This window comes from Semicossyphus pulcher, unplaced genomic scaffold, assembly GCF_022749685.1.
Source record: "Semicossyphus pulcher isolate SPU_LCO1_2020_fin unplaced genomic scaffold, fSemPul1.0.p SCAF_11, whole genome shotgun sequence".
In the NCBI taxonomy this organism is placed as follows: domain Eukaryota; kingdom Metazoa; phylum Chordata; class Actinopteri; order Labriformes; family Labridae; genus Semicossyphus; species Semicossyphus pulcher.
Genome location: NW_027211615.1, coordinates 22,084,503 through 22,109,112, shown reverse-complemented (window position 1 = coordinate 22,109,112; position 24,610 = coordinate 22,084,503). Strand labels below are relative to the sequence as shown.

At 42.5% G+C, this 24,610-nt stretch overlaps 1 protein-coding gene across 1 annotated transcript in view; it reads left to right on the top strand.

Annotated features, from left to right (window-relative positions):
- Nucleotides 1-599: 599 nt before the first annotated feature.
- Nucleotides 600-24,610, top strand: part of vsnl1a (visinin-like 1a) — a 39,733-nt gene continuing 15,722 nt past the window's right edge. The window contains exons 1-2 of the mRNA XM_069686151.1: nt 600-852; nt 10,012-10,178. Of these exons, the coding sequence (XP_069542252.1) occupies nt 10,017-10,178 (162 nt within the window). The 5' untranslated portion in view covers nt 600-852; nt 10,012-10,016. The remainder of the gene's footprint in view (nt 853-10,011; nt 10,179-24,610) is intronic.

Below are 24,610 nucleotides of genomic sequence, written 5' to 3'. Positions count from 1 at the left end.
GAACCTAACAAAGGTAAATGTTAGCAAAGTCAGTTAGCTTGGTGAAGTGTATTTTAACATTGCGATTGAAAGAGGTAAGCTAACCTTTTAAACTCATTAAATCATTAACTTTGACAATTATTTTATACCGTTTATGTTAGTTGTTCAAAAGTTACTCACCGTTCGTATTAGTTTGTTAAGCATATAGTCGAACACACCTAGTTACTTGGGTTAGCGGGCTAGTTTACGTTAGCTTAGTTGTCCGGTATGTGGCGCGAAATTACGGCAAGGCACCTAGTTCTGTGAGCCAATGGGGTTTGAGCTTGGGCACACGTGACCTCTTTGCGCAAGCGCAAGCCGATATAAACCTACATTTACTAACTTTAACAGATTAATCAAATACTAATCGTTTTCTAGCGCCGAAAGGGATTTAAATGTTAAATATGAATATAATTTCTGGCAACCATTTTTTTTTTTTATTCATGGCAGTATCGTCCTGTAGAACCCGGCCACATAGTGGAAGGAAGAGAGACTAAGATGAACTGCTCTCTCTCTCTCTCCCTCTCTCTCTCGCGCTCTGTCAGTATCTGTCTCCTCCTCTCAGTGCATCAGCAGCAGTGTGCGTTTAGCAGCATCATTCTACGGACCCGCTCCGCTGTACTTTCGGTCGAGTCAGACTTTTCTCTCCTGCAAACATAAGATACAAACACCACAAAACAAAACCAAACGCACAGCAGAATCCCAAGCTACCAGTGGCTCCACAAAAGAGCAGCTGTAGACGTTTGAATCGCTTCTCTTTTCCGTGCTCGCGGGTTTTTTGACCACTCCAGACAGCAGACCGGACTTCTCCCGTTGACTCCGCACTCTCGCAAGGTAAGATGGATGGATGCTCTCTGTCATATGTTGGATTCGTGTTGTGCATGGAGAAAAGAAAACATTTTACGCATTTACGTGCACGGTGCAACCTGTTTCATTATACATTTTGCTTTTTTAGGAATAATAGATGGATTTATTGTCGTTCATATTAATGAGACGCAAATTACATTTATCAATACAGCATACACAGCTTTTTGTAGAAACTCCTTGTTCCATTTGCACGTTGTGCATGCAGACATGCGACCTGTCAGTATTTCATTAACATGGTTGTGCCTTGCTTGGGTTTACTCTGACTGCAAACACACGAACACACACACATCCACACACAACAGGCTTTTTTATGAACAACAAAAGTGTGAAGAGAGACAAATCGGCATCGTTGGTTCATGCTGGTTAATGCACACTGTGCGAATTTTGTCGATTAAAAATTGTGACTTTGCGTGGGAAGTCTGTGCTTGGCACGACATGGCACGATGTTGTGTGATTCTGGTGTAGTTTGGGACTGGTGCTGATGTTGCAAGGGTGTGTGTGTGTTCAAGAGGGAAATGGGGGTGTGGTGTGTCTCCTTAACCCACATCATCCTCACCACGAGGCTACTTTCTGCAAATCCAGCAGGCATGACCACATCCCTTGCAACTGCACCACTATGCTTATTGTTCCATCTCCTGCACACACTCTTTAGCAGACATTTCCAATTATCAACAATTACAATTATCTGACAGATTTGCCTGAATCAGACCCTTAGATATTGTGCCTACTGGGTGTTGCTGGGGCTCTGCCTGCCTCTCAAGGTCATCCCCTGTTGGCAAATGATGGTGGAGGGACAGTGTTATGTAACAGCGTGGCTCAGGGGCAGGTCTGCTGGTTGTCACAGGTCTGTAAAATTGCTTATTTAAATATATATATTTGTGGCATCCCACACCTGTGTGCTGATGTGTAACTACAGTTTGGATATTTTTTCATTTTGGCTGTGACGAGGCCCCAGTGGACCAGAAGACAAAGGGCTATGACTCAGGTTGGAGTCAGCACGGTGCTCTGCTCTGCATTGCACTGCAGATTGACCCAGAGGGTCTTGTCCCAGACTCGGCCCTTCTCATGTCTCCATAAAAAAGGGTGACATTTGGTGATTATGCACAAATTCTCTATTTCCCCTGTAGATGTGAGTAACTGCATGGTGAAAAAAATGTTTTTACCATGCATGCAATTAAGAGCTAACAGGGGGGCGGGGTGTGTTCACTGTGCTAACAAGGGTGTTATGGCTCTGCATCCATCTCACGTCACACCACGAGTACTTTCACATCACTTTCCTCGCATTCATCCTCTTTCCTGGCACATAGGCGTCATTTTCTTTGTGCTGTCTTGTACTGCTGATGCACTTTCCCATCCTGTTGCATTGTGAAAATGTAACTGAGGTAGCTGGAGAATGTGGAGGGAATTTCATTATCACCACTGAGCGAATGCTGAGCGGAGAGCTCTTGTTTAGTTACCTAACAATCAAAGGTAGTTTTCATCTTCTTTGTCTCATTAATTGCCACACAAACTGTGTGAAAACAGGCACAAGATGGTCGTTTTAAAAAGTTCATGCAAAAAATGTGTAGGAGGATGATGTTTGGAATTTGCTTCACCGCACCATGCTGCCACTTGCGTCACTTTAAAGGTTGTGCAGTTGCAGGTTTTATATAAAGTAAGCTGCGTGGTTGGTATTAAAAAATGTGTTGTTTATTGAAGTGTTAGTTCTCTTGTTTTTACACCATGAATTAAACACTACAAGTATTTCCAAAGGAGGTAAAGGTAATTGCGTCTTGCTATTTCTTTGGGAGTATTCACAAGGCCTGGATGCTGCTGTATGGTATGGAAAAGTAGCACCCTTTGTGTTTGTGATGAAAGCTGAGCCACCAGCAAACACACTGACAGAATACAGACACAAATGCAGCCCTGATGCTTGTTGCATGAAGAAGGGAACATAAGAGTAATGAGTAACACATGCAGATTGATGCAGTCTGAGCTGGTGTAAGTACATTGTGAGCAAATTAGAGTGAATGAACATTCAGCACCATATCCGTAAACTGTGTCTGTCCTTGTCTGAATTTCTCTTTCTATGTTTTGTGTGCTGCCTCATCATACATGCAGACAGTATGCTCTTAGTGTGCTTGATGTCTTAAAATGCAGCACTTAAGCTTAAGTCTTACTGATTCATGTAGTCCTGGGATGCAAAGTGCACACACACATTAACAAACATTACAGACGCACAGTCTTAAGCGCACACACTTGCAATAGTGACTGGTGTGATGCACTGTAACTATGAACGGTTGCATTCATTCACAGACTGCACATACATGCTGAATAAATATGGATCTTTCAGTGCACACACACATCTACACGGCGGTATAATGCGGAGGCAGTCGTGAGCCCTGTGCACACATCTCTCTGGGGACGCATCAGTCTTTTGCTGCAGCTGGGGTCTTCAGGCGCGGCCCATCTTGTCTGACAGGCTGTATTGTAGCTGAAAAGTGTTGGCAACTTGCTGTCGGAGTGCACTGCCTCCTCAGTTTCACTGCAGCACCGGTGGGCTTTTCTCACGTATCACCAATCGCTTAACATAAAGAGAAGAGTCCAGGTCTTAGTCGACATATTCTAACAGTTAACTGTATGTTTGTGAGGATTGCTGCAGATTTCCTCTTCTAACATAATCAGGTCTGTGCAAAGCGACAACCTCTGAAAAATGCATTTAATTTCTCTCGCTAATTTTCCTATTTATGACAACTGTAGTGAGGTTGCATTTTTATATAACTCACCTTTTTAAATTCTCTTAAAGTTTAGCACAGTTAAGGGCGTGGCAGCTTTGAGTAACAGGTGGATTAGCTGTATGCTAGGTGTCACCTTAGCTAACTCCTGTCACTGGACTTAACCTCTCAGCTGTGTTTGTGCTTTGATGCCTTTTGGGTAATTTTCACGCATTAATCTGATACATAACATAGCTTGCTGTGTAGTTCATACTAACATGCTGTCCAAAAAGCCTGTGCTCCATGTTTTTCAGCGAGTGGAATTCTAGTGTTATTTACCTGATATGTTAGCGCTAATTAGCAGGTATCCGCGCTCACCGCTCCTTGCTAACTGTAATTGTTTCTCATATAATTCTTAATTTGTGTCGGGCCATGCCTGGGAGTTGGGGTTTTTGTTTCCCTGTAGAGAAAACCGTGCGCTGTAGTGAGATGAACAGTTGTTTTAAGTGTTCACCAGCAGCTTGGCCTCACTACGGAGGTGTGAGCGAGTGAGCATCGAGTCCACCGCCTTACACACACTCTCGTACACTTAGTGTAATAAATAAACTAATCTGGCCAGCAACCACCACAAATAGAATCTCGTCCTGGTTACTAGCTCATTTGCCAGCTAGTGAATTAGCCATTGGCACAGACTGTGGCGCTTTGATAACTTGATTTTTGCCAACCCTCTGCTGCTCTCCAGTGCCACCCTCTCATCTACATATGGCCACTTCTGGGTTTGTGCCTTGAGAGTAAAAATTAGGTTTCAGCAGCATTTACTGAATCTTAATCAGAAATAGTGGAATCCCTTATATAATATATTTTGGTTGTTTTGGGAAGGGGGGTAATTTTTTTAAAGCAGTGTTTCTCTTGTTAACAGTTTAACAAACACTTCAATAGCTTTAAGTTCCCATGAACCATCTAGCAGGGTGCTGCTAATATCTTTATTTGTTTCCTTTAAAACAGGAAGCCAGAGAAGGACCGCAAGTTTAGGTTTGGGTTTACATAAGCCAATAGCATCAAATGTGAAAACATGGAGACCCAAACACAGCGGCGATAAACTTGCAGGTCCTGTGCGTCATGGGGGAGGGCCATAAATTGGGGCTGAGTGTCATTGCATGTCAGTGCATTATGGGACATCAACATTATTTTATGGTCTCCAGGAAATTACAAACTCTACAATGCCATTAACAATAGCTACATTGTGGTGCATAGTGGAAGAAAAAAAAACGTTATTTGAGAACTGAAACACAAACATTGATGTAAAAAGAAACTTGAAATCCAACTTTTTATGTTGTTGGTCTGCTACAGATTACATGTCTGAGATGGTGGTAGGGGTTGTTGGATGATGATAGAGGATGATGTGCCTTTGCTTGTGTATTATACCCCTTTCCAATCAATTAGCATGTTGACGCAGGTTTTTCAGACCCGGGAAGATCTGCTTATAGATGCTGATGGTCTCTTTTCCCATTGCCAGTGAAGTATACTCCTGTCGGTCTCTTTTCTGCTGCGTCACCATCTGACGTCACAAACGTGCCCGAAACAGGGTTAGGCTTTCTTGTATCTATTACTCATTCAGTCTGTTTATCAATATCGGAACCGACAAATTTGGAACGATGTTTGAGCGCTGCTCAGACGGAGACGGGCGGAATTTGTAGCTGACATGAAGTCTGTGCCAATGGCTAATTCATTAGCTGACAGAAGTTAGCAACGGAGCATAGCATCGCACTGGAAAGGGGGCAGATATTAGTGTGTCGACACGGGTTCTGTGTTGCCATCAATGCCGATCAGAGCCGAGGCGATAATTACCCGGGTCTACTGCAGAGTCATTTGACCCAGGTGCTGATTGTAACCTCTCCCATTAAGCAAAAAAGCCGGGTGTTAACAGGTGAAAGTGGGTTTTTTGACCAGTGGGAAAGCGACTTTAGTTGGTTATTAGATCGTTCACCCCAGAGTTCCCCACAGAGTAATATTGTGTTTATGGTGGTAGTTTACCAGAGTAGTTTTTATATTAGAACGTAAACCTGCCGCTTGCTCGCTCAGATGTTGGGTGGTCTTCTCATCAGTGCAGCCTGCTGCCTTCTCTGCAGGGAAAAGCCAACAATGGTCCTGACTGTGGTCAAGCTAACAAGCCAGGTACGGGGAGCATGGACATCGATATTTGCTTGATAAACCCTCAAACAACACAAACAAGATATCAAGTTCAGCAGCTGGAATTAGGTGTGGTGACATCGAGCAGCATCCAAGTCTATATAGTTTTCAATGTAAACCTTTTTGCACCACCTGCAGTCCTGTAGAGTTAATTAAACATGGGGGTCAATGTGGATTGAGTTGTTTTTTGGTTGCCACCTGATCCTGACCAATAATAGGGACCAAACGTCAGGATGTCGTGACCTCTGCTGCTTCAATTGTTTTTTTAATCTGTCTCCCATGAGTCCTCTTTGTAGAACAAGCAGTACTTAATCACTGGATTACCCTCTTTCATAAATCCAGGTCAAATATCAGTGTCCCACTAAATACTGAAATCACAAACTCAAAAATATCGCCCATCGATGTTGGCAGATCATCTCCTTCTTGGGTGTGTCAGTGTTTTGCTCCCCCAGTGAATGTTGTAGCATCATTTTCACATATCAAAAAATATTTGCGCTTTTTGTGTTTGACAGGGAAAAAACTGCAGCTTCACAAAGGACATTTTGTCTGCCAGTGGTTTTGCTGCGGTGCCGATCCACTGCTGAACGATACGAGTCGCTGTACAAAATCTCATTGACTGATTTTGTTGATTTTCTACCTTGAAATGCAGCTCACAGGGAACGATGATCACAGGGTCAGTTATGAAGGAGAAAATTGTACAACTTCCTCTCCTTTCCATGAGCGACTAAATGCACTTAAAATGCCCCGTGGGTCGCATCAACACAAGGCGGGTTTTCTTTGCTTTGAAAAGCCCCTATTTGAAATGAGCAGGGTTTTATGTGAACTCTTTTTGTGCGCTCATATTGTATGAACTGCGTCATAACTACCACATGGAGTCCCAGCTCAGAGGGGGAACGATCCAGGGATACCACTGAATGGTGTGTGAAAGAATGATAGATAATGCCACAGCACCATTACATCCCAAAGTGTCTCAAATCAATTGAAGGCTCGTAAGTCTGAGTTCAGCAGCTGTGATATCAGCTGTGCTGTTTTCCTTTATGGCGGTACAGCCTTTGACGTACCTGCAGCGACTTAATTTGATGTAAATTAATTTATTTGTTGTATGGTCCGTTTAATTTTCTGTCAGCGTGGAAGCCTGATTAGTCATAACTTCATTTTGTACCTCATGAATCCTGCGTTACTTTGTGAACTTGGATCATGCTGAGGGAAAGATTGGATTTCGGGACAAAGTAAATCCATCTGCCTCAGACAAATAGTTTCCAAGTGGTGGAGCAGGGACCGTGTCAGCTGCCGGGGAAGGTTCTTAGGGTCCTCGGGGACACGAGGAATTGTTCCTTTTTCTTTTTTTTTTTTCTGCTCGGTCAGATGAGAATAGCTTTTCTGATCAATGTGTCACTCTCTCCACTAGACAGTCAAATTAGATCAACTGCTACACAGACACGCGCGCACACATAGACACATTTAAGAATCAGTATGACATAAGACACAGACGTCTCCTTGTCATAAAAACAACCCCACACACGGCCCAATTCCATCCAGATAGAGGTGATAGAAGCAGATTTGTATCGCTGCCCAGACTGATAACTCTTTAAAGTATGTACATTAAATATGAAGCTGCCAAGCTAAGCCCCCCCGTCTCTCTTTGCTTTTAAAACTTTGGATTTTATCTTTGATCAAAACTAGGCTTCTTGTTTTCAGTTTTTATGCTAAGCTAACATGTAGTGTAAAGACATGAGAGTGGTTTGTATCCTCTCATCTTAATTCATGTGAATCCATCATAACTATCTATTTAAAGTAGGGATAGACCGATTATCGGCGCCGATATTCGGCATTTTGACGCATATCTAAATCGGCCTTTTTTTTACTTGTTTTTTTTTTTTTTTTACTTGTTTTTTTTTTTTTTTAATCCGACGGCCGATAAGAGATCAATTTAAAACTGGGTTATTTTGGCTCTGATGCATATTCTTAAAGGCATTTAAACAAAGTTAAGTGTTGGAGTTTGTATTATTCAAAATTCTGACGCCAATATTTTCACTTTTACTGCAAATGAATATCGGCTTCAAATATCGGTTATCAGCCTCCTTGACTACTAATAATCGGCATCGGTATCGGCCCTGAAAAAACCATATCGGTCTATCTCTAATTTAAAGCACCTCACAACTGCTATCTCAGCTTTTAAAGTTGTAATCTGGAAGATCTCAGTTTCGTTCTCGTTGGCGGCATCTATGGCGATAAACGGTAAGCACACTTCCCAGATATCCAGACAGTGCTGCATGTGTGACGACCACAGTTGCAACTCTTGATTTTCCTCGCTGACGGTCGCTTTCCTTTTTAGACTGTTTGCCTTCATCTGAGCGTCAAGTTTGTTTCTTTTTCTTTGGATTTTCACTTATTTTTGAAGTTGTATCTGTAGTCATCGATCTTTTCTTTGTTTCTTCAGCCATAGTAGATTACTGTTTACTCGCAACACTTGCAGAGAGCGGAAAAGCAGCCGCTTAGCTCCGCCTACCCTCTCTGGCAGACCAACCACTGCTGGCTGATGGAAAACGCGTCACCAGACACTCAGTCTGTAATACTGCAAATGCAAAGGCTTTCATCAGTGGGCCATAGGCTCAATCACCATTGTGTTACCTCATTCAGCGATAGATAGTGACTTAGCAGACATTTATTGAAATGAAAATCTTTGAGATTATTACTTTAAATGATAAATAATTTATCAATGTATTACTTTGCATTACTCATCATTGTGAAAAGCACTCTATACATTTTACTGATTTTAATTTGATATGCTTAAAACCTTCTACAGAACTACTGCTTCCTAATGGTTTCACTACAGTATGGACATGACCCTGCAGACTCACTTAAAGTAATCAATCACAGACAACTCTCTTACTCTTTCTAAGGGATCACTTATGTTGTTGTACTTTACTAATGCGGTCGTGAACAGTGGCCATTTTGGAAACATGCCTTAATGTTGTGTTCAATACAGTCTGACATCAGAGGCATCACATCAAGCCATGAAAATGAAAACGCAGCAGGCCTGAACGCTTTGAAGAAATGTGACTTTTCTTCCAGTGAAAAGGTTGCTGCTTGTCAGTACACTTCACTGGATGTCGAAGCGTCTTTGAAAGCACCACAGGGAGAGTTTTAAAAGAAAGTCCCTGCTCCCAATCACATCAAGTGATGCATTATATGTCCCAGGTGAGCCGCGGGTCTCTGCATTGTTGATTTTCACAGCATATTGAAATGAATGGAAACCAGTTGCAACCTTGAAGGCACAAAATCAATCTCAGAACTTATGGTGCTCTTTCAAAAAACGGCCACTTTAAAGTCGCGCCCTGAAATGGAGCTTTACAGAAAGCAATGCAGCATGGCCGCCTCAGCGTATGACTGCAGCACCTCCTGGATGCCTGCCGGAGCCTCCTCTCCTCTCCCTGTGCACGCAGAGACAGATTGGCACCACGCGTGCTGCCGCTGCCTCCTTTCTCCCTCGGTCTTTACAAGCTAAAGAGGTTTAATAAAACATCTCGGCAGAGAGTAAGAGTAGAAAGGTTCCAAAACCCTCGCCATCTTTTGCAAATTATGATAATTACCGGTTGTTTAATGAACTAATCAAGGCTGTAAAGAGGCAGCATCAGCGCTGTGCCGACACAACAGCTATCTGCAGAGGCAGCTGGATGCGAGCAGCTCCAGTGGAGAAATTAAGGGTCATTAAGCACCAAAACACACTTTGGTTTTCTAAAAAGTCAAATCAGGCTAAATACATGTCATTACTACATAAATCCGAAGAGTGTCATTGAAGGGTGAGGCACCTACCACTGCGAAAGGAAATAGCGAAAGGCTAAACATGGAAAAGAGGTCGGGGGCAAGAAGGAGCTATTTTGGCAAAGTAGATTATTTTATCAGGATTTTAAGGGTTCAGACTTTCTCTAAAAATGAATCAACAACAAACAAACCAAACTAGGACGAGCAGCTGCTCAAAGGGACACAGAGAAGAAAAGTTGCACATCTCACAAACTGACCCTGATAATCAAGAAGAACAGTCCAGGACTAATTTCAAACATCTGACCCCGTTCCTGTTCCTCATATGACACATCATTTTTAAAGCTTATTTTTAGACGGAGCTTTGGTTAGCACTCTCAAGTTCTTTGGAAAAACCAGCCTCATAACCTTTAAACAAAGAGGCACTTCTTTGTGTCTGTGTTAATGAAAAAATTTGTGTGTGCGTCTTCCCTTTCTGCAGGCAAAATGGGGAAACAGAACAGCAAGCTGACCCCTGAAGTGATGGAGGACCTGGTGAAGAACACAGAGTTTAACGAACACGAGCTCAAGCAGTGGTACAAGGGTTTCCTGAAGGACTGCCCCACCGGCCGCCTCAACCTGGAGGAGTTCCAGCAGCTCTATGTCAAGGTGAGACTCCACTGACTCACTTTGCAGCTGATGGATTACACAAATATTGTTCGCTCCAGCACTCACACTCATTTGTATCAGCTCACCACACACATACCAACCCAGACAACCCCGGCTAGTGTCCGAGGTTAATATCTTCAATACGCAGCATGACTTCCTTCATTTACAGGTACCATAATTTAAGTTTTGGTGCCTTAAACTAACCAAATGTTTGGGTTGTTTTAAGTTAAGGCACCACAACTACAGTTAGGCCCAGAAAAAGATCATGGTTTGGGCTTGAATAATACATGTTCGATCTGGTTTGGGCATGAACAGTGGCCTGCCAGGCGAGCTTTCCGGTAGTAAACCCTGAAGGCGTCCTGGAACGTTATTCATGCCACCAGAATGCAACAGGGTTTGGAAATAATGTTGAAAATCAAAAGGCTTTCATGTCACAGGCACAAAACACGCTTCTGTTTTAAAGACATTAGTTTGAAACGGTTTCTGACTGACAGAAAAAGGGACGTTTGTGTCCTTGTAAACAAATCTACACTCTTAATTTTGTGACTAATTCGCTGACTCCCTTGAGACTTGTTTGCACATACACAAGCTCAGCCCACCGAGCACTCACTGTGCGCATGACGCACAGAACTCTGAGTAGATCTGACGAGAATTCAGGAAAGCAGTTCAGGCGACTAACATTAGAGTCAGATTAATTAAAGTAAAAGGACAAAATAGCCCAGAGCCGAAGCACAGAATGCTGCTGAGATCCTTAACACTCGTTCTTGACTTATAATTATGGTGGTTGAATGACATCCAAGGGACGAAAGATTTATTTATAAATGACAAGTGAAGTGTTTATTTTTTAAGACATTAGTATGACATCATACAATAATGAAAAATTATAAAGTATGCAAGTATACTTTGAAAATGTGCGAAGTTATAGTGGGCGTACATTTGTTTAAAGCCGCATTACGGTCATCTGAATTTTTCGGCTACTTGGGGGTTGTTAGTTTTCATTATAGCAAAGTGTTGCCTATCCAGCAGACACAGGGCAACTGACAAATGTAAGTGCAATAATCACCTTTAAGCTCGTTTTTGGTCTCCACCGACTCTTGTGAGAAATATCTGTCTCTTAAGAGGCTAAATGCTACGCTATGCCCAACAGCAAGACGCTAACTTTGTCCGTCTGCTGCTTGGTGTTCGACAGCAAGCGTACAGAGTGTATGAGACCTTTTCATGTGAAAACAAAGCAACAGACCAAAGAAATTTTCTAATTGTGACCCCATTACACTTCAGACATAGTCATGTGATCCATCCATTTTCTATACCGCCTATCCTGTTCAGGGCCGCGGGAGGGCTGGAGCCTAACCCAGCTGTCATTGGGCGAGAGGCGGGGTTACACCCTGGACTGATCGCCAGTCAATCCCAAGGCTGACACAGAAGCCTTTTTTGCGGTTCCGCCTCAGCGCTGTAACGAAGCTCCGTCCCCATGCCACCTTTGTCATCTTACAGTGGACCACGCAACACCGGCGTAAAGCCGCCCCAGTGTTTGTTTTTAAATACTGTTACGGCGTTGCGGAAGCAAAAAACGTGCGCGAGGTGTAAACAAAGCGCATGCTTCAAATACACACAAGCGCTGTTCTACCCTGGAGTTTACACAGACGCCGTTTCGCTTATGTTACTTCCTCTGATGCCGGCTCAGAGGCAGAACGACTTCAGCCCACCATACCTCCTCTGTGCGTTCTACATAGAAGACGGAACGTAACAGAGGCGTAACAATCCCGCTTGGAAGCGGCAGTGTAAAAAGCCCTGTAGAGACAGACAACCCTTCACGCTCACATTCAAACCTACGGGCAATTTTAGAGTCATCAATAAAACTAACGAGCATGTCAAAAACTGTCCAGTTCGAGTCTGTACAGTCTTAAACATTTTAAATCTTGCATTAGGCCAGGCTCCGTTAGTAGCATTTAGTAGCATTTATATATAAGTAATAGTCAAAATGTAGCACTACTGACAGCTGTAGATGTAATAGCATAACAATAGCATTAGTCACAGTATCAAAGCATCATTAGTAAAGGCTTCAGTGTCATAATAAGATGATGTGCATAACTCAAAGACCAACCAAACGCATTCTCAGTGGGTTTGCCCATAATTGTTCTATAAAGGGTTCCTCGGTGTGACATGAATACGTTCTGAATCACCACAAAAACCACTGAGGGAAACTTCACTCCCATTATAAGCACTGCTAGATTCTAGCAGGCACCCTGCCATGTTCCCATTTGCCACTCCTGTATCCGGGCAGAAAACCAACCGAGAGGCAGATATCAGAGGCGCTCAGATGATTATCTTCTCATGCTAATATGTAGCCCACCGTATCTCATTACCTCCGACGGAGCCGTGTGAATTTATTCCGTGATTTATTCATTTCGTTTTTATAAAAGAGGAAGGAACACTTTAATAGAAACAATGATGAACGTGTAATGGAAGTGAAAGTGTGATGAAATAGCTCAATAAGTGGCTATGAATATAGATTCTCGAACACAAGGAGGGCTTCTACTGCTGCAGCTGATACTACCGTCTGCAGTTAATAAATGCAGATAATAGAAGTTATTAAAAATGGATAAAGGGGGTTTTTAGTGAGGGTGGGCATTTCAAGCAAAAATACTGTCACTGGGAACTATTCGACTATTATTCTGCCCCCTGCGCAAACACCCGCTGACATAAGGACAGAGAGAGATCTTTTATTTTCATCTCAAAGTGTGTACAGAAAAAACTCCTTACCTGCACATAACCTCTTTTTTGTTTATTTTCCACACAGGACCTTTGTTTTTTTTAAGATAATTTTTTTTGGCCCTTTAAGCCTTTATTGACAAAGAGCAGTGGATAGTGTCGGAAACAGGGGAAGAAAGAGTGGGGGATGACACGCGCCAAAGGGCCAAGGGCAGGAGTTGAATCGCATCGAGGACTGTCGCCTCTGTAAATGGTCGCCACTGTAACCGCTAAGCTAAACCGGCGCCCCCACACAGAACTCTTTGACGGCTGCATTTTTCTCCGGTTCTGAATCTCACAGCGCCACACCCGCTTTACCGGCACCTGGCGCTAATGCTTTCTTCTTTTTCTGCTATTTAATGGCAGTTAGCAAACAGCTTTCAGCTGCGCTACAGCCACTGTACTCCAGTTGTACCGCATTAAAACCAGACTGCCAAAGATATACTTTTAAGATGAGATAATAGGGGCGCTGGTTTAGCTCAGTTGGTAGAGCAGGTGCCCCATGCATGGAGGCTACAGTCCTCGACGCACTGATCGCAGCTTCGACTCCCGATCTGCTGATCATTTGGTGCCTGTCACCTCCCACTCTCTGCTCCCCACCTGTCCTGTCTCTCTTTAGCTTAAAAAAAAAAGAAAACATGAGATAATTGTCGCTTGAACTTTTAGATTTTTTTTAATGATGATTGAAATATTCTAAATTCACCGCCCTAGTTTTTAGTGGCTCAAAATGTTGGTTTAAGCAACAGGCAGAAGGAATTTGAGGGAGCCACCTTTTGATTCTAGGAGCAAACAACACAGAACTATCTGTGCTGTTATGTTTCTTTGCTACATGGTAGTACTGTATGTCCCTTTTGGCTGTTGCGTCTGGCTTATCTCAGCATCTTGTGTCCTCGTGCACTGTATTCTTTAACGTCCTGTGAGTTCTCATGTAAGAAAGCGCTCTGAGTAGTGTTAGAGTAGGCATTCATCTTTTATCACTGGTGCCAGGAAATGCCTCATAACCAGGGGGCTGCCGTTACATAAGACACGCCTGGTTCGCTAAGGTCATGGGTGCACTTCCTCTTAAATGCCATCGGAGCTCATACATCAGCTGAGACCGGAAAAGAAAGTAAAAAGAAAAACCGTGAAAGCATCAGAAATAAGTGTCGATACGGCTGCCGTGGTTTGAAGATGAATCAGAGGAAAGGGTACATGTCACCACCGGGAATGACATTTTCCATTTAGACCAATTTGTTCCATTAAAACCTGCAGGAAAATCTTTTTAAATTGAATTGCAAAGATAACCTGGACTCCTGGGAAATAAGACAAAGTTGGCAGCTCTGATAGAGGGATAGAAACACAAAAGGAATATCCCCAACAATCTCTTTACTACACAATACAGAGTGGCAGGAAAATCTGCAGCTTCACAAAGGGGGCAACACAGCCCAGATCCAAAAGCGTTGTAGGCTTGAGTGTAAATCCCGTTATTGATGCATCCCATTGTGTTTCTAGGCAACAGTGTATCAGTGATAGCGCTTTATTTAAATCCAGAGGGCTGATAAGTGGAAAAACGGTCTGCTGCGACCTCACATTAACGGGACAGATTGTTCCTGTGAAGAGTGAGTCTGTGTGTGTGTGTGTGTGTGTGTGTGTGTGTGTGTGTGTGTGTGCGTGTTTGTGCGGCGGGGAGGTCATATGTTTAGTGGGAGGAAGAGGGAGACGGAACAGTTTGTTTGCGTCGGTTGAAAGTGAGAAACAGAGAGCGGCAGAGATGAGAAGAGTAAGCAAGTGAAAGAAAGTGCGTATACATTATTTATTAGTCATTAGCTCCGATGGAGTCGTGCAACAGAGACACCAGAAATGACCGGGAAGAGTCGTGTGTGAATGTGTGTGTGTGTGTGTGACCTCGCTGTGCATGCATGCATGAGAAAGGCAGAGATCGACTTACACCTGTGCACCAACATCTTAATTTTTCTAAACTCCTGCCCTCATCCCTGCTCCGTTAGATCTCCACACATTTTGCAGGTCTGCTAAATGCAGTGCTACCTCCAACCGTCTTCCTGCCTTGGACTGTTTGTACTTTTTTTGGTTTCAAAGAAGACACGCTGTTCTCTTGCTTCCTTCATATTTCTTTTTTAACTTCTGTGCTGCCTCTCTCACTCCTTTAATTCCAGCTGCCTTTGTAGAGGAAATCATCTGTGAGGCTTTGGAAAGGACAGAGAGAAAAAGAAGAAAGAGGGGGAGTTGGAGGCAGAGGTATGAGAAAGGAAAGAGGAAAGCAGGTGTAGCATGTCGGCTGGAAATAATAGGTGTGCGTATCTCAGGGCGGTCACTGATATTCACAGTTGATGCTGTAGTGCAGCATATAATGAGACGTTCTGTAACCGGCAGTATCGCACTTTACCGTTTCATTTTCTCTGTACGGGGGGTTGAATTACTTGGTATATCATTATGAAATAAGTCATTAAAAAGTAACGAGTCTCTAACTGTCAGATTGCTTTTATAGTTTAACAATAGTCCTTGAACATGCTGAATTCAAAAGTCAGGCGAAATGGATGGAGAAATTAAGACTGTAAGATTAGAAGTAGTTGAAATGGTTTCCAAAAGATAAAAGTGCCATTAAAATGTCCATTTTAGATGTCAGTTCAAATGAAATAGCTCATTTAAATGCATATCTGCCATTTATATAATCAGTAATCCATCACTGTGGTGAAGAGGCTGAGTGGATTTAGTTTGACTCGCAGAAACTCGAGGTGTTTCATTTTCGCTTGATTTTTGTTCTCTATGGAAAAAATGACGCATCCTTTGTGATTTGTATGTACTGACGATAGACTGTATAAAAAGATGGATGACATGACAGCTCCCTAAAAGTTAAGCCAAAGCATGTTGAGCGCCCCCTGTTGACCGGCTGCAGTATAGGTCATAAAGCCCGCCTCCTCCATGTTAACAGATGGGACATGAGTCAAACTATAAAATCAAAATACACGCCAAATAAATGTTTCTCACACATGGTTTCTGTCATTATAGTTAGTTCTTATCATGCTGATTTACGTCCAAGTGTTCATTTTTCTTTGAGTCAAAGTTATTTGATGCTGTCAAAATTATGATTGACAGCTCTGTTGACAAATACGGCTCCTGCAGCCTGATCTGTTCGGGATTAGCAGAGTGGAGAAGGAACGGCGAGAGGAGATGTAACTAAAACAATCACTACAGTCACTGAAGTTTCCATACCTGTGAACGTTAACCTCAGACCAACACAAGAAGAAGCTGTCCTGCTGTTAAACACGCCGGCGTGCAGGATCTTTGCCATTTTTTCCGCTAAGTTAAGTGTGTGTTTTGGTTAGCGGAAATAGCTACGGCGGCAGCGCCTATCGGGGGGTATTTTGGCTTCAATTTCGTACATTGAGAGTAGCTGGATCATGTCGTCCATCTATATATACAGTCATCGGTATTGAAGTATACCCCTATGCCGTAATGTGTACCAGCCCGGTCACAAAGCACAATTCTTTTGTGCATCCTTGCAAAAAGGACAAATCCAGTGGCCAGGTGAAATAGGTCATTTCCACGTGGCTACTTGGTTAAGTACTGTAGCTGATGAGATTTTTGCAATAGCGCACTAGCTGGCAAGGAACTGGTGCTAATCAGTTACAATGGCTCTCCTTGCTTCTTTCTGTTAGCTCTGTAATGGCCTCCTAATCTCCTTCGGCAGTTTTTTTTCGGGGATTATTAATTGTAAAGGTGGAAAAAAGTCTCCAGTGACACATCTAAAAGTCAACTTTTTCATTGTGCATTTGCACATTTACTATTGTGAGGGCCCGATCAGACAGAATGCGTTTTGCAGGCGTAAAACGCGAGGCGCACTGCACTGACTTTTTGTGAAAGTAAACACCCGAACACCAGACAGAGCGCGTTTTAGCAGCTGGAGGCGGCTTCTTTCCCCTACTGTTGTTAAGGCAACCACCGAATCATTAGCTGTCATTAACCTAACTATTACATTGTAAACTGACAGAAGGCTCGCCTCTCCTTTCATCCGATTGGACAATGAGAAAAAACGCCCATGACGTCGGGCACTTTTCTGCTTTGAGTTGAAGTTTTTTTAACTCGAGTCGCTCGGAGCGTTTCCTCAAAAACACGAGGCGCACTGAGTGGATAAAAGCGAGGTGCTCCGCAAAGCAAAAGCAGCGCGCAAAAAGCCTCTCATTGAAAACAATGACAAAAAAGCCGCCCCCAGCTGCTAAAACGCGTCCTGTCTGATCGGGCCCTAAAGCTGCTTTTCTTTCTAATTGACAGCAGGGGGCGACTGAACAACAACAAGAAATGTTATTTTATGAAAACAGATGATAAAATATCGTTACTTCTCAAGTGAGAAGTACAGTATTAGTACAGTTTTACCATAATGAGTTTCTTGTCCCCTCGCTAGTTTGAAGTCCATACAGCATGACTTTACATAACACATTGTCTGTGTTGTAATTCCTGTAAATCCTGGTCAAAGTACCCAGGATCATTAACCTGACCTCCTGCAGGTTTTTGTTTCCCAGTCGATTTTCCACTTTTAGTGACACTGCCGACGCCAGACAGTGATGTAAAAATGGAAGAGAGGCCTCCGTGACAATTCACACTCCAGCGCTTGCATGCCACAGTGTGTGAAATTTCTCATCCTTGACACGCCAGCCGCTCTGGGAGCCATTTGTAACGGGGTAACGACGCTCCCTGAGATGTTAAGGTGATAGATTTTGTCACTAGATTTTTGTCAGCGCTCGATGCATGCAGAGACAGCAGCCACACACATACATTGAAGAGTGATGCACGTACACAACACATTATTCTTTTACTCGAAACAGGAAACACTTTTATGTTGAAATACTGCTAGCATCCTGTTAGCACTGTTGTACTTGTTGCAGCTCTGTCCATGTTAGTGCGTCGGTTGACAGTGACATGAAAATGAGCATCAATGTTGTTGGTCTCCTGCCAGCTGGTGTTCTGTGTTTGCTGTTGTGATGAGCTAGCATTTCACCGTCAGTATAATGGACCTCATAATGGTTTCTGCTACACACGGCAACTATCAGTCTCTGTCTCTTCCACTCATATTACTCTGTTGTTGTTTCTATGGAGAAATCATGCACTTACTTACAGGGACACAAACAAAGAGAGGCCTGTGTGATATTTCCACTCAGTCTTTTGAGCTTGCAGCTGTTGTCATGGTTTCTTTGCGGGTCCGGGAAGGCTCAAAATATTAAGAAAATGTTTTATTACGTCGTCAAATTCAGTTGTGAGAGGGAAGTATCAACATACGAGAGGTCGGGAGCAAAAAAGGGACATTTCGGAAAAGAAATATTATCATTAACTCGTCTTTCTTTCTTCAGATGGGAAGTGATGTAAAGGGAAGAGAAGGCCTTGCTGTAGATTAAAAACATTGTTATGACACAAGCCCGCTCATACACACACACAGATGCTGACCTGAATGTAGATGTATGGATGGATGGATTCCGCTCTGTTGCGTCTCGCTTGCATAGCCTCAAGGCTTTCGCTGTTGACGGGTGTGGAGTGTGTGTGTGCGTGTGTGTGTGTGTGTGTGTGTCCAGCATTCAGCAGCACTGACTGTGAGATTCCCCTCTCCCTCCCCTGATAGACAGACAGATCGCCGGGCAGAATGATAGGACGGTAAATGGAGCGACAGACAGACAGTGACATCATCTGGCTGACAGCCTGTTTCTGTGTGGAAACATATGTCGCCCGATCACAGGAGACAAAAGGCAGGAAAGATAGAGATGTAGTGTTAGATTGACGCGTAATATAAGCTGTTAAAGCCCGCCTTTTTCCAGGAAGACTTATTTGGAAAATCCTTCTGTAATAATTCAGACAGATGTTTGACACGTAGTGGAGCTAAGCCTCTGCAGTAGCTGTCACATGATACAGTCATGACATCAACAGTCAACAGTCCCATAGACACAGATTAGAGCATGACAGTATGGCTGAAATCAGGGTCATAAAACTGAAGACTATTATGCAGGGAAAAGATCAAATAAGTGCTTTACAATGACATATGTATATATTTATGGACGACACGTCTCCATCTGCTCGCATTGTACGGAATTTAAGCCAAAATAGCCCCTGTGATAGGCGCTGCCATCTTGCATTGGAGTAGAGATTGGCTGTAGCCACTTCCACTAACCAAAACACACAATTCCCGTGTGTTATCCCGCACGGCGGCGTGTTTACAGCTTCTTTGTGTTGGTCTGAAGCAAGCGTTCACAGAAACTTCAATGACTGCGGTGATTGTTTTAGTTATGTTTCCTCTCATCGTTCCTCCTCTACTCTGCTAATCAGGAACAGATCGGCTGCAGGAGCCGTATTTGTCAACAGAGCTGTCAATCATCGTTTTGACAGCATCAAATAACTAATTAAAAATAAACTTGTCAGAAAAATGAACACTTGGATGTAAATCAGCATGATAATAACTATAATGACAGAAACCATGTTTGAGAAAAATTATTAGACGTGCATTTTTATTTTATAGTTTGACTCATGTCCCATCTGTTAACATGGAGGAGGCGGGCTTTATGACCTATACTGCAGCCAGTCAGCAAGGGGTGATGGAGAGGGTTTGGCTTCACTTTTAGGGAGCTGTCATGTCACGTCCATCTTTTTATACAGTCTATGGTGCCCATACATACCACTTAATCAAGGCAGGTGGTTCCTATTCAACATCTTGGAGCGGTCTACTGCTGACTTACAGTACACAATATTCATCCACCCATTATCTATACTGCTCATCCTGTTCAGGGTCGTGGGGGTGCTGGGGCTCATCAGCTGTCTTTGAGCGAGAGGCGGGGTAGACCCTGGACAGGTCGCCAATTAATCACAGATGGCGTACAACAATTTACGCTCACACTTATACATACAGGTAATTTTAGAGCCACCAATGAACCTAACGAGCATGTCTTTCTGTACATCCCACTAGCACCATATTGTTCCTTCACTTTAGTGTGCCTGCACTCGACACCTGCACTTGTGTAAATGCATTATAATACACTTAGTTTATCTTAAATGTACAACTCACTAACTTCATATCAGGACATATAAAACATGTATCTGTGCATAATACAACATCATTTAACTGAAAGTAATGCAGTCTGAAAAGGCACCAGTTATATTTGTGCTTCTGTTCAAAACGTGATGAAAAGCTGGAAAACTTGATGGAAAAAATAATGTGTTTCTGTTCACTCCAACATCCGAGCCACCTTTCCCCTTTCACACAATTCCAGGTAGCTGAAGATGTGGGTGTTTATGTTCTACAAATCTTGTATTCAGTCCATGCTTTCATAATATTGCATAATATCAGATGCTCCTCTCCCTCCTCCCTGTCTCACTCTCTGTCACTTTTCCTCTTCAAACCTCCTTTTTCATCCATCCCTCTCTTTACCCACTTCCTCTCTCACCTCTCTTCCTCTCTGTCCAAGTGGGCCTGTGGCTGCCGCACACTAAAAATAGCTTTTGTCATTTCAGAAGCTCTCTCATGCCATCCTCCATCGCTGTCACCACACACACACACACACACAGATAGAGAGAGAGAGCACAAGAAATTCTGTTTATGTGGTTTAGCAACATGAAACACTTTGTGTTCGCCTGAAAAGACTTGAAAAGTTACACTGTGCTCCAACAAAGAAACAATCCTGACTCTTTGTTCAGAGCTCAGAATATTTGAGTCAAACACGCGGCAATGATAAACTCCGGATGCATGACTCACTAATGACAGTTAGTCGTTTGCAATGTTTAGAAAGCACGGAGGGGAGGAAATCTGACACTGAATTAACAGACTGTAATTTTCACAAAGACAAACAGTGGTTTTTCCTCTGTGAGTTTTCTCCGCCGTTTCCGAACAGAAAATTGGTGCTAATTGCTGAAAGTGTCTCTGTCAGTGTTTGCAGATGAGATGCATCTTTAATGAGCTGTTATGAAGAACACGTAAATACAGTCAGAGAGGCAGAACGAAACATTCACAGAGACATAGACGGGAACAAATGGACGGATGGTTGGATTTATAATAATGAATCCGCCTCTCTGGCCTCTTTGCGATGTCTCACTTCAAACATAGAAGTTGTAATTGAATTATTTAGCAACTTCCAGCAAGTCCCACCACTGCCTGAGCGTGAGAGGCAGAAGGGGGAAGTTGGTGAGTGCTTTTAGATGCCCTAAGTAAGATTATATGGCTTGTTCTAGGGGGAAATCATTTTCAGATTAAGCTGCGTATAACCATTAGCACATCCCCACAAAGCTATTAGTCTCACAGTGCAGGTTTAACTCCTGCTGTGTAGTGCGGTGGTTCTGAGAATCACGTTGAATTGCTTAACAAGGGTTCAAACCATGCCCTCTGACCTTCAGAGAGCTGATCTGATTACTAGTCATATATCATTTTGATTGTGCATGAACAGAAACAGCATGTCTGATTATGGCAAAATATATATTTTTAGCAACACAAGCTACAACGTGATTCAAAGAAGGATATTTTGATACCTCCACTAATGGTGGTTAAATCACACACTATATCCTGGTGTGTATTTAGATGTGAACTCGAGGTCAGGTCAGGTCAGGTCTTGCATTTGTCAAAGTACCCTGTAAATAAAATTGGCCTTGTTAATCAACAGAGTGGCCCTCCTCTTCCCAGCCTGTAGTGCTTTGAAGTAGGCCAATATTAGGTTAGGAGCCTGCTTTCCCTTTCTTTCTCTCCTCCTCTTTTTATCTTGTGTCTCGCTTTTACTCTTAGTTTCTCTGCCTGTGTTTTTCCCATTTGTAATCACTTTACTTTTTTATGTTAGCTTTTTTTTGTCCTGATCTCTTTATCTTCTCACTATCTAATATATATTTTTTATTTGTTTGTGTGGGTCAAAGATTGACAGTAAAGGAATAAGTTGACATTTAAGAAATAGGTTTATTGCTTACTTGCCAAGAGTTAGATGAGAATATGAACACCAGTAACATGTATGTACTCATATTATATACTCATACATAGTAAAATACAGTCAGTATAAGTTGGTTAAGCATAGCATAAAACGGTAAACAGATGGGAACTGCTAGCCTGAAAAAAACAGCCTCTCAGAACCTCAAAATATTAACAACTAACTCTTCTCTTCTCTCTTATCAAACAGAAATTAAAAATAGTTTGTGATGACTTAGTTAAGAGCGGTAACTGTTTCTTGGCCAACCAGTGACTTCCTGGAGGACACAATTAAGATTGAACTAATGAGATATTTTTAGGTTTCCTATGTAATTACACCTCTGACTGTTGGTGGTGTTCCTCAGGGCTCCGCATTGGGTCCTCTCTTTTTTATCTTAATGCCCCCAAATTTTAAAAGTCTCTGTGACTCTGCCCCTTTGATCCTGTCTCATGTTTAAAAAAGCACTAAAGTTTCAGCTCTCTCAGCATAATCACACCCTCTCACATTCCCATTGCATGCTCTTACGTCAAAGTCAGGAAGTATAGTAAACGTGTCAGCACGACACCATGTAGCATTCATGTTTTGACACCTGTGACAAGGAAAGGACTCAGTTAAGCCTTCACTTATGATTGCATTTTTAGGGAACCACTCACTGCAATATTTGGACAAAATTACTTTATTTCAGTCACAGCAATAGACCACTTCTCAAGATAAGTGTCACGCTTCAGTCCAGTGACTCAGGGCCGATTCGGTTTCTTTTTTGTTCAGATATTTTGTGCTTTGCGGTGTTTATCCCCTCTGACCCAGCTGTCTGATCAGCATAACTTAACAAGGCTTAACTGCTGGACAGAGTGCAGCCAGTCTCCCAAACTGAAGGGTAGTTAGTGGAAGTGAAACCATTAGTGCGATGACAGATACTATATATAACAATATAACAACGTCAGCTCCCGTTACGGTTCAGATGATGTCGAATCTGCATACGATTTGAACAGAAGAAAAGTTGTGTAAGTCACTTTATGGTTATGTAATGTCTCTTAATCATGCAACATCTGAATTGCATCCCTAATGGGTGCAGTGTATCAGATTATACGGCTGCCAGATTTTCAAAATAAAGTTTATCCTGCACGGAGAGATTTTTTTGGATCAAAAGAAATGAATTATGGAGGCTAATCTGAACACAACCACAAGGATTGAAAGAAACTCATCATGAACTGTATCAGCAACTTGCTTTTTTATTAGGTTGCGATGAATATTTCAGAATTATTATTGTGTATTTTTTTACTCAGGCTGTAAGTATTGACTTTTGTAATAACTGACGGCCAACAAGGAAGTGTTTCGTCTGCTGCCAATGCCTTGAAAATGAACTACATTTGTTGAGGGTTAAGGGAGCTATTGAACTACTGGGGGAGGCACGATTTGTTATGACAAAATAAAAATTATTAAATTATAAAACTGAAGATTATGAAGAATATTTTTAGAAGCTTAAACTGGTTGATGGAATTTTAGAGAGCTGACAGTCATGCTAGTGACTGTATTTGAGCTTAATGCTATGCTAACATGTTCACACTGTCGCTGCTAAAATGTGTTTAACAGGAATAATTCACACACCTTACTTTAGCATGTTAGCGTGCTATCCTTTACTTATTAGCAGTAAATGCAAAGTACAGCAGAGACTGGCTGGAATAGCTCAGCAGATATTTGGTCATAAGTCTGCAGCTCATCAGTGAGATTAGGATGAAACCTCTGGGAAGCATTGATGTCTTAACAAAATGTTATCATATTACCGTAGTACCAGGGTTGACTCACAATGCTGCCTCGTTAAGTAATTATATCCGTAAAACGTGTAATCTTAATGCCGAAACTGCCGTCATGGTTGGTGCGAGAGAAAAGCATTTGACTTGACTTAAAAGCCCCGAAACCTTGAAGTAAAAGAGACAAGGAGGCTGTGGGAAAAGAGAAATAAAGTGAACACTTTGTGCCAAATGATTTAGTCACCCCCTCAGGTCGACTCACACAGTCACCAGAGAAGGGCAATGTGCTGCTACCTGTGCAGAGTGGATAGAGAGACTGAGAAAAGTTGGTACATTTCATATTATTGCCCAGATTAATGTTTGTGCAGTGTGCACAACAAGCCCAGAGCTCTAATAATCACTTACAGCCGTCAGCTGGCCAAACTACAGTGTTTATATTGCATGTTTATATCCTGACTGTTACCTGTGAGTCCCTGTGCTATGAGAGTATGCCTAGATCTATATTAGCATTCATGCCAGGGTTAGAATAAATGCAAACCCAATGCAAATGGGCTCAAACCTGAGGGAGATGCTATAAAACATTAAGACATCCTGTAGGTGTGATAGCTTGTTTAAGCCAGATGGAAGTTATGTCTAGGCAGAAGGGAATAAAGAGAGTCAGTGTTTGCATGCAGATTCAGAAGTTTTTCAGACACAGAGTCAGGAATGATTAAGGAGCCATGAGTGATGAATTTAAGCTTGAGGAAGAATAACTAAGGAGGTGTGAACAAAATAATGATACTGTAATGTCTGCATGTAGAGAAAATGTGAAAGGGGTTATGCTGTTTTTCTGCTCTTCTCTTTCTTCCCTCTCTTCTTCTACTGGCACGTCTTTTGGCTCCGCAGAGCTCGAGGAGCTTGCAGGCCGATTATGAGCTTTTTAAAAAGGGGGCTTCAAACTGCACAAGCTGCTGTGGACTTATCTTGCCAGCGCTTTAGAGACTTGCTATTCTGGACGCACAACTGTCCGGCGAAG